Source organism: Eptatretus burgeri, chromosome 17 (genome assembly GCF_056783735.1).
Source record: "Eptatretus burgeri isolate ZD-2024b chromosome 17, Ebu_testis_v1, whole genome shotgun sequence".
NCBI lineage: Eukaryota > Metazoa > Chordata > Myxini > Myxiniformes > Myxinidae > Eptatretus > Eptatretus burgeri.
The window spans coordinates 55,349,242-55,363,405 of NC_140977.1; the positions used below are offsets into that span (position 1 = coordinate 55,349,242).

The following is a 14,164-nucleotide window of genomic DNA, read 5'->3' on the forward strand; positions in this document are numbered from 1 at the left end:
ATGTTGTAATGATGTCTTTTCCATGTTATAAACTGCTGTTACCTGTGTGACCCCAACCACAGGAAGTTGGGAAACCACCATACTCGTATGCACAGCTCATCATCCAAGCCATCACATCATCAGCTGATAAGCAACTGACACTGAGTGGGATTTATTCACACATCACTCAACACTACCCGTTCTACCGCATGAGTGACAAGGGCTGGCAGGTAACAGCGTTTCAAAAGCTCCACACAGGTGTAACTTATAAGTTAAACTTTTGTTTACGACATCGTGCCGATAGTTCCGGCTTGTGAATCGCTTCTCTTTGCCCACGCTTCTGCTTTTCTGCATGCATTGGTGGCCTCTTGTGCATGGTTCAACGTTCTGTCAGTTCAGTGACATCTCCATATGATTATGCCGTGGCGTCTTGGCAGTGTTGTTTTGCCAATACCCTGGGCTTCACCAACAGGCAGCCCAGCCATTCGAGGCTGTTGGCCCGTGAAACAGATTTGGGGCTGATTATTTAGCCCGTGAAATAGAGTTAGTGCAGATTATTTGGCCCAGGAGATGGAGAGTTAGTGCTGATTATTTCACATGTGAGACAGAGTTGGTGCTGATTATTTGGCCTATGGGATGGAGAGTTAGTGCTGATTATTTGGCCCGGGAGATGGAGAGTTCATGCTCATTATTTGGCCTGAGAGACAGAGTTAGTGCTGGTTACTTGGCCGGTGAGACGGAGAGTTAGTGCTGATTATTTGGCCCATGAGATGGAGAGTTAGTGCTGATTATTTGGCTCGAGAGACAGAGAGTTAGTGCTGATTATTTGGCCCATGAGATGGAGAGTTAGTGCTGATTATTTGGCTCGAGAGACAGAGAGTTAGTGCTGGTTACTTGGCCGGTGAGACGGAGAGTTGGTGCTGATTATTCTCCAATGTCACGATCGTGCAGAGGTAGTTCACCTCCCTTTGAGGTGTTTACTCTAGGTTCGATTCCCGATTCAACTATAAACTGTCAGATTGGTGTTTCACTGGCAGGGCATTGCATCAAAATTGTGTTGTCCCGAGGAAGGCCATTAAGCCGGGTGTCCTGTCTGCCTGAATTAGTTGGAGGTTCACAATCCTACGGCGTTTCTTCTTTTTTTTTCTTTTTTTTTTTTTTTTACAAAGAGTTGGTGAGTTATCGTCGTTGCCCTCAACAAACTCCTGCTGTAACCCGTAGGGGGCGCCACATTAGTGGCAGAGCCACACTCCCAGCAATGATGCAAACCAGCAGCCACGTGCCACGCACAAATGTATGGATTCTTCATAAACATCTCTGAGAGATTGGCACTTCTTTCTCTGTATGTGAGTTTGAGGGGCCTTTGCTACTTCTAGTGCTCTGCCCGAACCGAGTTCCCAAACTTGATAGCAGCAAGTTGCACTTCAAAGTCGAGTCTTAGTCGAGCCGTGTTTGGTTGCTAACTCGGTAAAAGAACTCGGGTATTTTCCTGTCACATGAAATGAAATAATGGAGTGTGTGTGTGTGTGTGTGTGTGTGTGTGTGTGTGTGTGTGTGTGTGTGTGTGTGTGTGTGTGTGTGTGTGTGTGTGTGTGTGTGTGTGTGTGTGTGTGTGTGTGTGTGTGTGTGTGTGTAAGAAATGTGCATTAGTCTATGAATTTGCTTTGCAACTCAGAAATAGAAACGTGACCATGCTGTAGCACATCCGATTCGTGTACTAATGCACATTTCCACCAAACACACTTACTAAATACTTCCATTAATTAATTTAATGTGACAAAATGTGCCAAATTTTTTTTTCCAAGCTGGCATCCAAATCTGGCTCGACTCGGACTTGGCTCGGAAGCGCAACGCACCAAGTTCGGAAACTCAGAACTCGATTCGGGGACAGCACTAAATCTGGCCCTGTAACTACTACCTTTGTAGCTCTGAGTTAGCCGTGGGCATGGGTCTCACGGTGCGACTACCTCTGAGTTAACTTCGATCGATCTCCGATATGCCGCCAGAAGATAATCCGAACTTAGCCATGTGCACTGCTGGCAGTTGAATATCGATTTCCTCACACAAGTGTTGTATTTTATTGTTTTATACATGGATTACACAAAGTCTTTGATTATTCACTGACTGTGCCGGTTGATAAAGTTCACAAATTGACACCCTCAACAACAAACAAGCAAACAAACAATGAGAATGGCTACCGATGGAGCTCATACCTCCGCCAGGCTGCACAGTTCACGTTTTGTATCCCACTGATAGGCCGGTTCGGCGTCCAGACCTGGATCAAAATCTAATCAGCTTGTTATTGTCACCTACCCGACTCATCCACCAAGTCTCGTCCGAATCCGCCCATAACTTTTTCAGATATCGTGCTATATATAGCTTTTGGCCCCAATCTTTCAATGGTGAAGAATCCATTCAAAAATCTAGTATCTGGATCCGGATCCTCAGCAAAATCGAATTGATTCGTCCTTGTCACACATCCATCCTGTCCACCAAGTTTTGTCTGAATCTGTCCATAACTTTTTGAGATACCGTGCTCACAGACAGACAGACAGACAGACAGACAGACAAACAGACAGGGGTGAAAACATAACTCAATCCACCTTTGATGGCGGAGGTTTAAAAAACAAAAAAACAACAACCTTGAAATGCAGGACGCATAACAATTTGATTATGGACTTCTCGAGTCTCTCTCTCTCTCTCTCTCTCTCTCTCTCTCTCTCTCTCTCTCTGTCTCTCTCTGTCTCTCTCTGTCTCTCTCTCTGTGTGTCTCTCTCTCTCTGTCTCTCTCTCTCTCTCTCTCTCTCTCTCTCTCTCTCTCTCTCTCTCTCTCTCTCTCTCTCTCTCTCTCTCTCTCTCTCTCTCTCTCTCTCTCTCTCTCTCTCTGTGTATCTCTCTGTATCTCTCTCTCTGTGTCTCTCTCTCTCTCTCTGTCTGTCTCTCTGTCTCTCTGTCTCTCTCTGTCTGTCTCTCTGTCTCTCTCTCTCTGTGTCTCTCTCTCTCTCTGTGTCTCTCTCTCTCTCTGTGTCTGTCTGTCTCTCTCTCTCTCTGTGTCTGTCTGTCTCTCTCTCTGTGTCTCTCTCTCTCTCTCTGTGTCTCTCTCTCTCTCTCTGTGTCTCTCTCTCTCTCTCTGTGTGTCTCTCTCTCTCTCTCTGTGTCTCTCTCTCTCTCTGTGTCTCTCTCTCTCTCTCTGTGTCTCTCTCTCTCTCTGTGTCTCTCTCTCTCTCTGTGTCTCTCTCTCTCTCTCTCTGTGTCTCTCTCTCTCTCTCTCTGTGTCTCTCTCTCTCTCTCTGTGTTCTCGAGTCTCAATTCCGCTCGCAGCATTTCCATACGGAGCGTGTGTACTAAGTGGGGGTCGATAGCCACGAGACGCCATAAAGAGCGGAACAAAAACATTTATCAGACGAGCGTAGTGCAAATCAGCAATTCCAGCAACCTCCTTTATGGAAATATGCCTGGCATGACATTTGAATTTACAACTCATCATCGAATGAAAGGAATGGAAATATTACGTTGTTCTGTTAAGTGACTAATTAATCGTTATCATTTCCTGCATCGGACACCGTTGCATTGTAGCGTGAGCAGTGCCGTGGCCAGCTGCACCTGTCAACACAGCTTCGATCGACGCCGTGCACCCCCCATGCAATCAATTTTCATTCCCTCGACGCAATGCAAACTCATCCGATTTCTGAGCCCATCCGGGTCCCGGCAATCTTTGTGCCAATATTACCGAGCCAGATCTGAACCATGTTTTTTTTCGACCGAGTCACAGGCCTCGCTACTTCCCTCCAGTTGTGTGCCTGCAGAGTGAGCTGTTCATTGTAGTCTGGTGTGGAGGACCTGACTTTCACACTTTTGCCTTATTCTTTTCTTTGTCATCTCTTTGCCTCCTTCTCACAGTTTGCGACTGGCTGTAGCCAATGAAAAAGGAACATTTCCTTACTCGTTCAATCAACCCCTATTACTCCCGACCTGGACCTGCGGGACGCATTTACCTTGCACACCGAGTTTCACTGCTCTCTTTTCATTTCTCATCCAACTTTTTTTTCTCTCTCACTGTCTCTCTGTCTCTCTGTCTCTCTCTCCTTCCTGTTTATAAAACTTATTTCCTTGTATTTTTCATGATTTGATTTCTGCTTTTTGTTGCAAAGTCTGCGATAGTTTCCCAAACTCTTTGTTGTCCGTGTGTATTTAACCACCGTTGTCATGTTGTCAAACTTTGCTTGTCCATCCTTTTTTCATTTCTCAAAATATAAATATGGATTTTCAAGTTTTACGATTAACACCCGGCAGTTGGGGGTTAAATCTCTGGCAGAAATAATGACTGTTGTGCCCATGACGTGACTGCGAGAGTCTTGATGTGTTTTCCATGTCCTGCAGAATTCCATCCGGCACAACTTGTCGCTGAATCGTTATTTTGTCAAGGTACCGCGTTCACAGGAGGAGCCAGGGAAAGGCTCATTCTGGCGGATAGACCCCTCGTGCGAGGCTAAACTAGCAGAGCAGGCCTACAAGAAGAGACGACAGCGTGGAACACCGTGTTTTCGCACGCCCTTTGGACTGCTTTCTTCGAGGTAGCCAAATGCAGATTACTGTGCCGTTTGGAGACCCGATGTTTGGCGAAGACTATAATGGTCACGTTGGCTTGTGCTTTGGCAAACCGTTGCTGCTGGCTTCTGCGTTAATGCTTGAGCGGCTTCATTGCTGTTTTACGCCCACGTTCTCAGATACAAACTTGCCTCCACCCTTTGGCTGTATTCTAAACCAGTTCCCCATTGTTTCCTTTCTCTTTTAAAGATAACCATAATAAAATTGCTAGAAGACGTAAACAATCAAAAGCACTTTCATCGCCACTAACATTCCAAACCTCACCCGCTCTCCTCCATTTCTTGCACTTTTTATTCCAATCCACCTCCCTTTTAGGAGCGCCCCAGCATCCCCCACTCATGGCGGCCAGGCCGGCATCTTGAAAACCCCCGAGCCCCCATCCTGCGAGGGTTCTCCTGTTCCTCAGGATGAGAGCGAGGTCCGGTTCCTGCAGGCAGGACTAGGCTATGAGGAATCTCGCTACACCCACAGTGCCCCCGGTACTTTGTTCATTTAGATTTTTCTTTATGAACCTTTCTGAATGGTGTGCATTCATTCATGTTCTACATTGGTTAAGCACACGATGTTTTACTTGCTTGGACCTTCCATATAATCCCCTCCTGAGATGACCGGCCTTTCATTAATTCTTTACAGTGCGTCCTACGATATCATGTGAGTCGGGTTGTGCTTTAGGCCAGTACATTTGGTTTACGGTAAAGTCGGTGTTTAAGACTTTAACATGGAAATGGCACCGAATAAAAGGGGATTGCAGCTTCACGAGTTAATCAAGTAAAATGAGCTTTAAAATTTTTTTTGAGGAGGAGGTTGGGTTATTGGAGAGGAATGTGTACCATGTCTTGCGTATGTAATATGTTGACGGCCACATTTCATGACTGTATTGTTGTCAGGATTCCACTTTAATTGATAGAAAATGTTACATTTTGATTGTCATTTCATTAATTAAATATGGAAACATCCCGGTTGACCCGTTGGCATTCCCATCTTTTCCACTAGCTCACGATATGTGGAACCCGGGTTCTTGGTGCAAATCCCATTTGCTTATACATATTTGTCCGTCGTCTCCTGATATCCTAATAATTAATTATATAAGTACACTGATCTGTACGAATGTCTTTGTCCTGCATGTGATTTGTCTTTCAAGCTCCTACATCAGCCTTATATCACCCCCCCCCCCCTTTCTCGACTGTGCCTTTTATCCTGTTGCGTCCTGATCCGTTCAGTGTACTAGTACTAGCTCTTCCACGAGCCTCGACAAGGTATACAAAAAAATTAATTAAATCAGCACGCACTTGGCGTGCAATTTTCAACATGGCGATTCATGGGATCGTACTCAATATGGATACCTGAACTAATAATTATTATTAGGTTCACGAGGTCCGTAGAGGCCTCGCCTAGCACTAAACGTAACACCGTAATGACGTCCCAGCAAAAAGAGCATGAAAGGCAGAGGGACGGACGGAGAAATCCGGCTACTTTAACACACAGTGTCGATGAAGTCCGATGTTGGGCCACAGCAGCTTCTTCCTCACTCTGCGAAAGTGCAATTAATGTTCAAAAATACCCATTCATATGATGTGTTTGACAAAGACACAAACACTGCTTTCAGCGAGAGCACACGAAAGTGTTCACATCAATTTCAGGACAGATTACATGGCGATAAATAGCTGTATCTTCAAGCTATTGTGCAGTGGCTCATCGCTAGGGTGATGCATAGAAACATCGAGAGGGTGTACCCCCCAAGCGCCAGCTATTGCTGCCAGGTGGTTGCATTACAGTAGCATAAATGATTGCGTGATGTCGATATATCGCTAGGTCGTCGATATTTGGAGGGACGATAATCGACGAGCAAAAATATCAATATCGCCCAGCCATACCCAACGTTGGACGATCACCGTTGGCTCAGATCTTGGTGAAAAGAACAGTCTGGTTTTGTTAAAATGGCCAACCTGTTTCACGGTTGGGAAACACGGAAGCAAGTTGTAACTTTTGGCCTCTTGATGAATGCTGTGATGGGAATGTGATTGTTTGTTGCCGTTTGATCCACCGTATGACGGGTTTTTGGAGTTGAAGATATATTGCATATTGGTCAGACGCTGCTTTGTAAGAGAAACTAACTGAACCCCTGTGTTGCACGTCTGCCAGGTTCTCCAGTATCTGGACAACCGCTTAAGTTTGTAGCTCAGTACCCTCTACAAGGTGCGTTCATTAAACCAGTGGCATACACCTTGCTTCCACCAAACGCTGCCCAGCTCTCCGTACTGCCGCAGGGTCTTGCCAGCCAAACGACAGCCGTGCATCAGCATGGCCTGGCGCCATTGCTTCAAAGCCCGGGCTCTGTGGCCATCCCCACGTCCCAGAACGCTTCTGGGCGGGACATGATGCTCATGGTCAGGCGTGCGAGTCAGGGTAAAGAGGAGGAGGAGATCGTGGCTTCAAGCTTGCCGAGAGTGAATGCAGTGCAAGAAACATCGACGGATTTTTCGTCGGGCGATCAAAAGTATGGTGAGAGAATCTTTTTGATCGTTCCTAACATACCTTTTGTGAATGAATTCACGAGGTGTGGTAATAATGTTTACAGTGCAATATGATAACAACCAATGCACACAACAGGATAAGAAGGAGAAATAGACAAACTGTGATCTGGGATCAGAACATTCACTCAGGATTGGTCATTGGTAATCCTACGATATGAGATGAGATGTGCGTGCGTGCATGTGTACATGTATGTCTGCTAATTATAGAATTGAAAACGGCTGGGCCAATCTCCACCAACCGTTCAATATGTGCTGGGAGTAGCTAGGGTTAGGTCATGGGTAAAAAATAACACCCCCCCCCAATCCCACCCCTCCGCGAGGGTGGTTTGACGACTTACGATTTTCGCATGTAAATGTGGCACAGTGCAAGTGGCATACTGACCCCTGCTGGAGATAGGGGGGACTACTAGCCATGGTTCAAAATATATTTGCTCCAATCATCCCCTTCCCTCTCCTCCCCATCAACCACCAACTCAATCCAGCCACTCCCTGAGGGTGGCTAGTGTTTCCAGCTACATTAAAACAAGGGAACTCTGTACGTTTGTGCGTCTAATCATCGTAGAATCGAAAACGGCTGGGCCAACCTGGGAAGATGACTTGCAACTTTCACCTGTATATTGTTGGTAGACACGGAGGTTGGTCCATGTGGAATCGTGCAAGTAGTTTAACCACGGATCCCTGCCGAAGGGAGCGGGTATTACGAGTCATTTCGAAGCATTTTTAAAAATACGAGACATTTGCCGCCATTCTCCCTCAACTCTATCACTACATAAGGTTACTGGCCAAGAAACCACAGCACTACTCAATCATTCCACATCTCCACGAAATCTTTTATCCTCTGACCTTTTTTACTGGTTCATTCGCAAATCCTTTCCTGGTGAAACTTCCAAAATCCAGGCCCACTGCACACCTCAACTCTTTTGTGCCTCGCTTCTCCCTTCTCTGCAACCACTTTCCAGTAGCTATTCAATCATGTACCAAGTTTCAGTTGAACATGTTGAAGGGTGTGGGAGAAAAGTCTGAAAAACCACAGGTGGGACGGACGGATGGACAGCAAACCTACGTACCGTAGTCCCCTTCGGTGAAACCGGTAGGGGACTATGAACAACACTGATGATAATAACATTATATTAATATCATTACAAGACGATATTAAAACGAATAATATCCATTTCCCCAAGGAGTTTTTCCTCCTTGGACAAACGCCATATTATTGTGGTTAAATTAGCTTATCGTGGCGTTTCATGGGGCGTCCCTTACGGAAGTAAAAACAACAAACCACAAACACTTATGATTACCTTTTTTTTTTAACAGTCGCTCCTGCTGTTTAACACAACACTGAAAGGGAGGAAACCCAACATTCTTGATGCATTATATGCTTGTCGTGTCACCTACAGACTAATGGACTCGAGCCTAAATGTACTGTAATCTATATACCTCAGAGAGGATCATAACGTGATCCTTCCTGCCGCTCGTGTGTGTGTGTGTGTGTATAGACAGTTAATGAGTTTGAAAATAAATAATTTAAGCTTACGTACCTTATTTATTTATTTATTTGTCTGCAGCCTTTGGCTGCTTGGCTGCATCATTTTCTGGGGGTGCCGCTGATGCAGTGCCCCCTACTACAGTGTGCTGGTACTCAACTCATTTTGCCAACCTCAGAAGGATGACAGGCTGTCACCCCACCTGGTGTTAATTCAATAGCGAAAACAGGGGCTTGAACTCGAGACCCTGAGATCTTAAGACAGCCACCTTAACCGTTAAGACAACACCAGGCTTGCTGACGTACCTGACTTTGCTTCAAAAGTGATTGTTTTCTGATTTTATTATTTTGCTCTCCCCAACACCAACCACCCTGCGACCACTGACTTGATGACGAATGCAACTTGGGCTTTTAAAAGTGCTTTCATAAACTTTTTATTTTATTTTAAATGTTTTATATATATATATATACTTATTTAATTAAATGTGTTAAAATATATAGTGATTTATTAAATTATTTTGTAAACTAAATTAATCATTTAAATGTGCTGAGAAATGTTTACAATTGTTTCATTTCTGAGTGTATTATTGTTATTGCAATGTTGTTGTTGTTTTTCTTCACCTGTTTTCTACCTCTGATTCGCCGATTCCGTCGGGCTCGGCGACGCGGTTTCAAAATGCATTTCAAGAACTTGAATGCCATCATTCTGATGATGGACGACATATTGTCGGCATTGTGCGCTAGCAAAAGGCGTTGAGGAATGTTCGGGGGTCCATGTTTTCTCTTCACCTGCATTCTTTTATCCCTCCACTCAATTTGTTTGCGAAATCGGTAGCCTTGAGTGCATCGAGATTACAGAGTGCACAAAATAAATAACGCCTCGTTTGCATCATCAACTGTTGTGTGCTGCCTTCTCCAACGAAATCCCACCTTAACCAGGCAGCATAGTGTTTCTGCGGGATGCAGTCCCATCTCGTTCCAGCGGATGGGAACGTTTGTTAGTCTCTCAATGACATCGTGCACCCAGCCCCCCCCCCCCCCAAGAAGACCGGGGAAGACAAAATGGCTGACACTACAGGCTCGGTCTTTGTGCTTTTACGAGATCACAGAGTTGCTGGTATTTTGGCAAAAGAGAATGCGTAGGCTGAACTGGCTAAACATTTGAGGAATGAAAAGGCCTATCAGCGCAACTGCACATGTGAAAACTGATATTTGTTTTCAAATAATAATAAACGATCACAATAGGAGAAGCAGAGTCGTGCCAGAAACAAGCCGATGCTGTGAGAAACTGAACATCGTCCTGGGGAACAGCTTTGTAAAGTCCCGTCGTGCCCACATACGGTTCCGCAATCACATCAACCACAGCCCAGAAGGAATTATAAGCGATCAGCTCCTCTTGCAGCTCGAAACACTTCAATGATTATTACTCCATGAAAGCCCCACTTCACATTGTGAATGAGGCAAATGTGTCCCGGAGTAGAGGGAACTGTGGTTGGAGGTGAAGACCTGGCAAGCAGGGCTGGGTTAGGATTGTGACTTGAATTTTTAGATTGACTTTTGTCTCATGTTGAAATATTTTCATCAGACTTTGCATGTGCACACAGTGGCGATCACACGTCCGCTGATCTTGTCACGGCCCATCGGTGCGACATCTGTAATCCAGACAGCTGGTTCAGTCTGGCACCCTGTGCTTCCCAGTCCACAAAGCCACCCGAGCCAGCCATTCCGCCAAAATGGATTGCACACTCCTCCAGTTGTTTCCAGTAAGGCTGCATTTTTACTTTCATTGTTTGAAATAGCCTGACTCTGTCAATTGTACCATAAACTCCACCCACCCTGGCAAAGGTTAGATGAAATATCACTGAGCAAAATTCCTCACCTTACCCATTATCAAAAATTGGTCTGAACATGACTGCAATTACCATGCAGAGTCAAACTGACGATATCTTGTAAAATGCAGCTTTCACCCGTGAGCCTGACTCGCCTCGCTCGCGGGCGTGGGCCTGATGCGTCTCGCTCACAGGTGCGGGCCTTGCCCACCAGCACGGACTTGGCACGCCTCGGCCCAGTGGGCACGGGCCTAGCTAGCCTAGCTTCCAGCAGGTGCGAGGCTGTCTTGGCCAGACCCAGCAGGGGCAGGTCTGTTGCGGCTATACCCGGCAGGGGCGGGGCCGTCATGGCTAGCCCCGGCAGGCACGTGACCCTCGCGCATAGCCCCGGTGGGCGCGGGCCTGTCGCGCCTCGCCCCGGCGGGCGATGTGGCCCCTTGCTGACCTTGCCGACAGTCACGGGCCTGATGGGCCTCAAACTGAGCTTGTTTACTCAGCTTGGAGAGCTATCTACTGAAATGCATCTCTTACCATCCTATGTTTGCCAATGTTTTATGCATGTCTTAGCTACTCTGAATCTTTCTCGTTAATTATGTGTGCTTTACAGGGGCCATGAGCAAGCGCTGCATTGATGGTTCTACATTGTCCGATAACTGTTATCAGCTATCGACTGATGCAGAGAAAGAACCAGAAGGATGCACTGAAGCTAAACGACCTCGAGTCCAGTCTCACAGCCACTCTCCCACTGAAGCTGTGACCCTTACCCACGTGGACGATTCATCGGCCAAGTGAACTACTTGTGGTGATCCCCGATTCCAGCAGCAGTGCTTTGGATCTCATTAGTCCTGCATACACGTCGTTCAGACATTCGGTGCACGATAATGCAGCGATCATGCAATCTTGGTGACACCATCTGCAGTGGTCACGTTTGTTATCTGACTTTAGATCCTTTGCCTGTCTGTGTTCTGCCTGCCTCGAAAAAGCCCTCTTTCCAGACTGCAGTGGCTGCAGAAGGCAAATTGTTGCCACACTAAGATCTGAGGAAGGTTGACCCCAGCTATATAGAGCACATTTGAAGTCACTGGTTTTCATCAAGTCTGCATGCAGGCTCACACATCTCCCTTTAGGTTGTTGCTATGTTTAGTAACTGAAGAAGAACTATCTCTCACCAGTTTACCAGCTACGAGCAATCTGTGCACAGCGATGGGTCGTACATCACCACACATCTCCTGGGATAACTCCTGCAGATATACAAAGATGCTCTGAAACAAATGAGTCTCTAATGTGCCAGAACATCTGCAGAAAGGGGAAATCTCGGAACAAAGTATGATGGTCATCTTCTCAGCCTGATAATGGTCAGCATCTGCTTTAACACACCTTTTCCTGAAACAATCCTACTTCTGTCAAGGTTTGTCATCGCTTATCCCAACATTTTCAAGCCAAATGATGGGTGCACACACTTAACAATCTGTGTATTATACAAGGGAAGACAGGTACTGCAGCAAGCTCTCCTTGGACACTCCAAGATTCATCCCCATTCTCCAAGTCACTCTGTGAACCAAGAAAACTGCTTGCAAGAGATTTTTTTTTTTTTTTTGATTTTTGCTCGAGCTCAAAAATGTCAGCTGCACCTTGGTTCCCACTGTGGTAAACATATGCTTCTCAACTTTAAGTTGACAAAATCCATCTGGTTAGGATGGCTTGAACTCTGCAGTCAGATCTAGCTCGGAGCAATCTGACTACAGGTCTGAATCCTGACACTCTCGACTTTGCCGTCGCAGCAGATCAGTATGAGTGGTGTGTCCGTTTGATGAATGGGTTGGCAAATATTTGTGCATCAGGGAATGAAAGCCTTCAAGACAGCTTCTCTCCTCGCTTTAGTTGCGCTTTTGTCAGTGGTTTAGAGAAATACCGCAGGCCTTAGTGGGGAGTTCCAAAAGAGTACAAACGGGTCCCAGGATATTCAAAAAAAACAACAACCTGTGTCACCTGTGTTTTTGCTGAGTAACCTGTGTCACCACGGTGGTTTTAAACCTCTGGTCTTTGGCCTTTCCAGGGGTGACATGGATTGACTGAAAGTAACTTATGAACCACAGTTGTTTCGCCTTGTACCGGCCACCAAGAGGTGTAAAAGAAACAAACTCGATGTAAACTTTCAAATCTAGACCCTATGAGTTACTTTCCGAAAGCTTTGGCTCTATCTTTGGTATAAGAAAAAAATACAAACCTTTCTTGCAGAGACAGATTCTACAGGTGGACTGCCCTGTGGCATGATACCTGACCAAACCAGATCCTCAGTCCTTGATTACTGACATATCTGCGACTCACAGGTCATAGGTTTTGTTTCATCAAAAACTGTGACCTTGATCAGAGCACAAAGATAATCATCCCAAGAAAAATCTTTTAAAACAGTGAGCACGAGAACATAAGTTCCACCAGGTAAAGGTTCAAAACGAAACGTTTTCATACAGTCCGATTTGTGCTCCATTGCAGGGTAGCAAAAGCTGCGTAATCGTCACGTGAAACGTCCATGGATTGACTGAAAGCCATAGTGGGCAGATTGCACTGTCTGGTAGTTTGTCAGATTTTCGTCCTGACCGAGGCACGAGGACTAGAATATGGCATTTTGAAAACTTTGTAGCTGACACGCCATGCTTCATGCCTATGGTCTGTATGGCATTTTTCTTCAACAAGTGCTCAATATTGTCACTGTTAACGGTAGCACTTACTTCAAGAGGTCCAATTGCCAAAGCCTCGATTGAACGAGGAGGAGGAGATTACGGCATTTGCCGGATCCCACCTCATTTTAATGGTGGCTGCAGTACCCCCCGATAACCAACACACGGGCCTTCGTCGCGGCCCCTTTGTGTGTGAGAATCGACTCAGCACTCAATGCCCCGTGTACGTGACATCGGAGCCATGGTCGGTCTCACTGTGTACTTTCCGGTGTTTGAATCTGTGACGGATAGCTTTCCAATGGTCGTGTGTAAAAAGCGTAGCTTTTTCAGTCACCTGTATGGACCGAGCTGACCTGTCTTCTACGAGCATGCCGCTGCCTTTGAGGGCAACCGCGTAGCTTTCTGCAACACTAGACGTGATCCTTGCCTCTTCTCTTAAACGTCAGATCACCTGGCTGTGAAATGAAAATACAACTGTATTTCTGCACAAAACAAACCTTGTTGGTCTTGCTGTCCACTTCTTTGTTTTAATTTTTACACTGAAGTTTGAAAGTGTCGATAAATGTGGAAAACGAAGGTGGTTGTGCACTAATAATTCTGCCTGGTAACTTGCTGCATTGTTGGTGTGTGTGTGTGTGTGTGTGTGTGTGTGTGTGTATTTTCAGTGAGCACATATTTATATTTATGCACACACACACACACACACACACACACACACACACACACACACACACACACACACACACACACACACACACACCATTTGCAGAACATGCATTTGGAAATACAGTTAAGGGGGCTGCTTGTTGTCACCGCATGCGAAGCAAAAAGTGGGTTTAAGCAATTGGTTTCCTTCTGTCTGTCCTTCTGACTCCAAATGTCAGTTCATGATCGAGGAACAACTTCATTTAAATTGAATGTTATATTTTAAGCACGAATTGGAACATGAATCGAAAAACGAACCTGAAGTTTAACAAGACTTTGGTTCAGAATTCATCCCGATCACGCATGCGCAGAGAGGAGTGAAATAATATTTTTATTACCTGGCAGTGA

At 45.7% G+C, this 14,164-nt stretch overlaps 1 protein-coding gene across 1 annotated transcript in view; it reads left to right on the forward strand.

Annotated features, from left to right (window-relative positions):
* The window catches only part of LOC147010161 (forkhead box protein K2-like), a 58,168-nt gene extending 44,561 nt beyond the window's left edge, over nucleotides 1–13,607 (forward strand). Inside the window, exons 4-9 of the mRNA XM_085860773.1 lie at nucleotides 63–209; nucleotides 4,360–4,553; nucleotides 4,903–5,066; nucleotides 6,730–7,089; nucleotides 10,209–10,367; nucleotides 11,041–13,607. Coding sequence (XP_085716899.1) covers nucleotides 63–209; nucleotides 4,360–4,553; nucleotides 4,903–5,066; nucleotides 6,730–7,089; nucleotides 10,209–10,367; nucleotides 11,041–11,225 — 1,209 coding nt within the window. The 3' untranslated portion in view covers nucleotides 11,226–13,607. The remainder of the gene's footprint in view (nucleotides 1–62; nucleotides 210–4,359; nucleotides 4,554–4,902; nucleotides 5,067–6,729; nucleotides 7,090–10,208; nucleotides 10,368–11,040) is intronic.
* The last annotated feature ends 557 nt before the right edge of the window (nucleotides 13,608–14,164 follow it).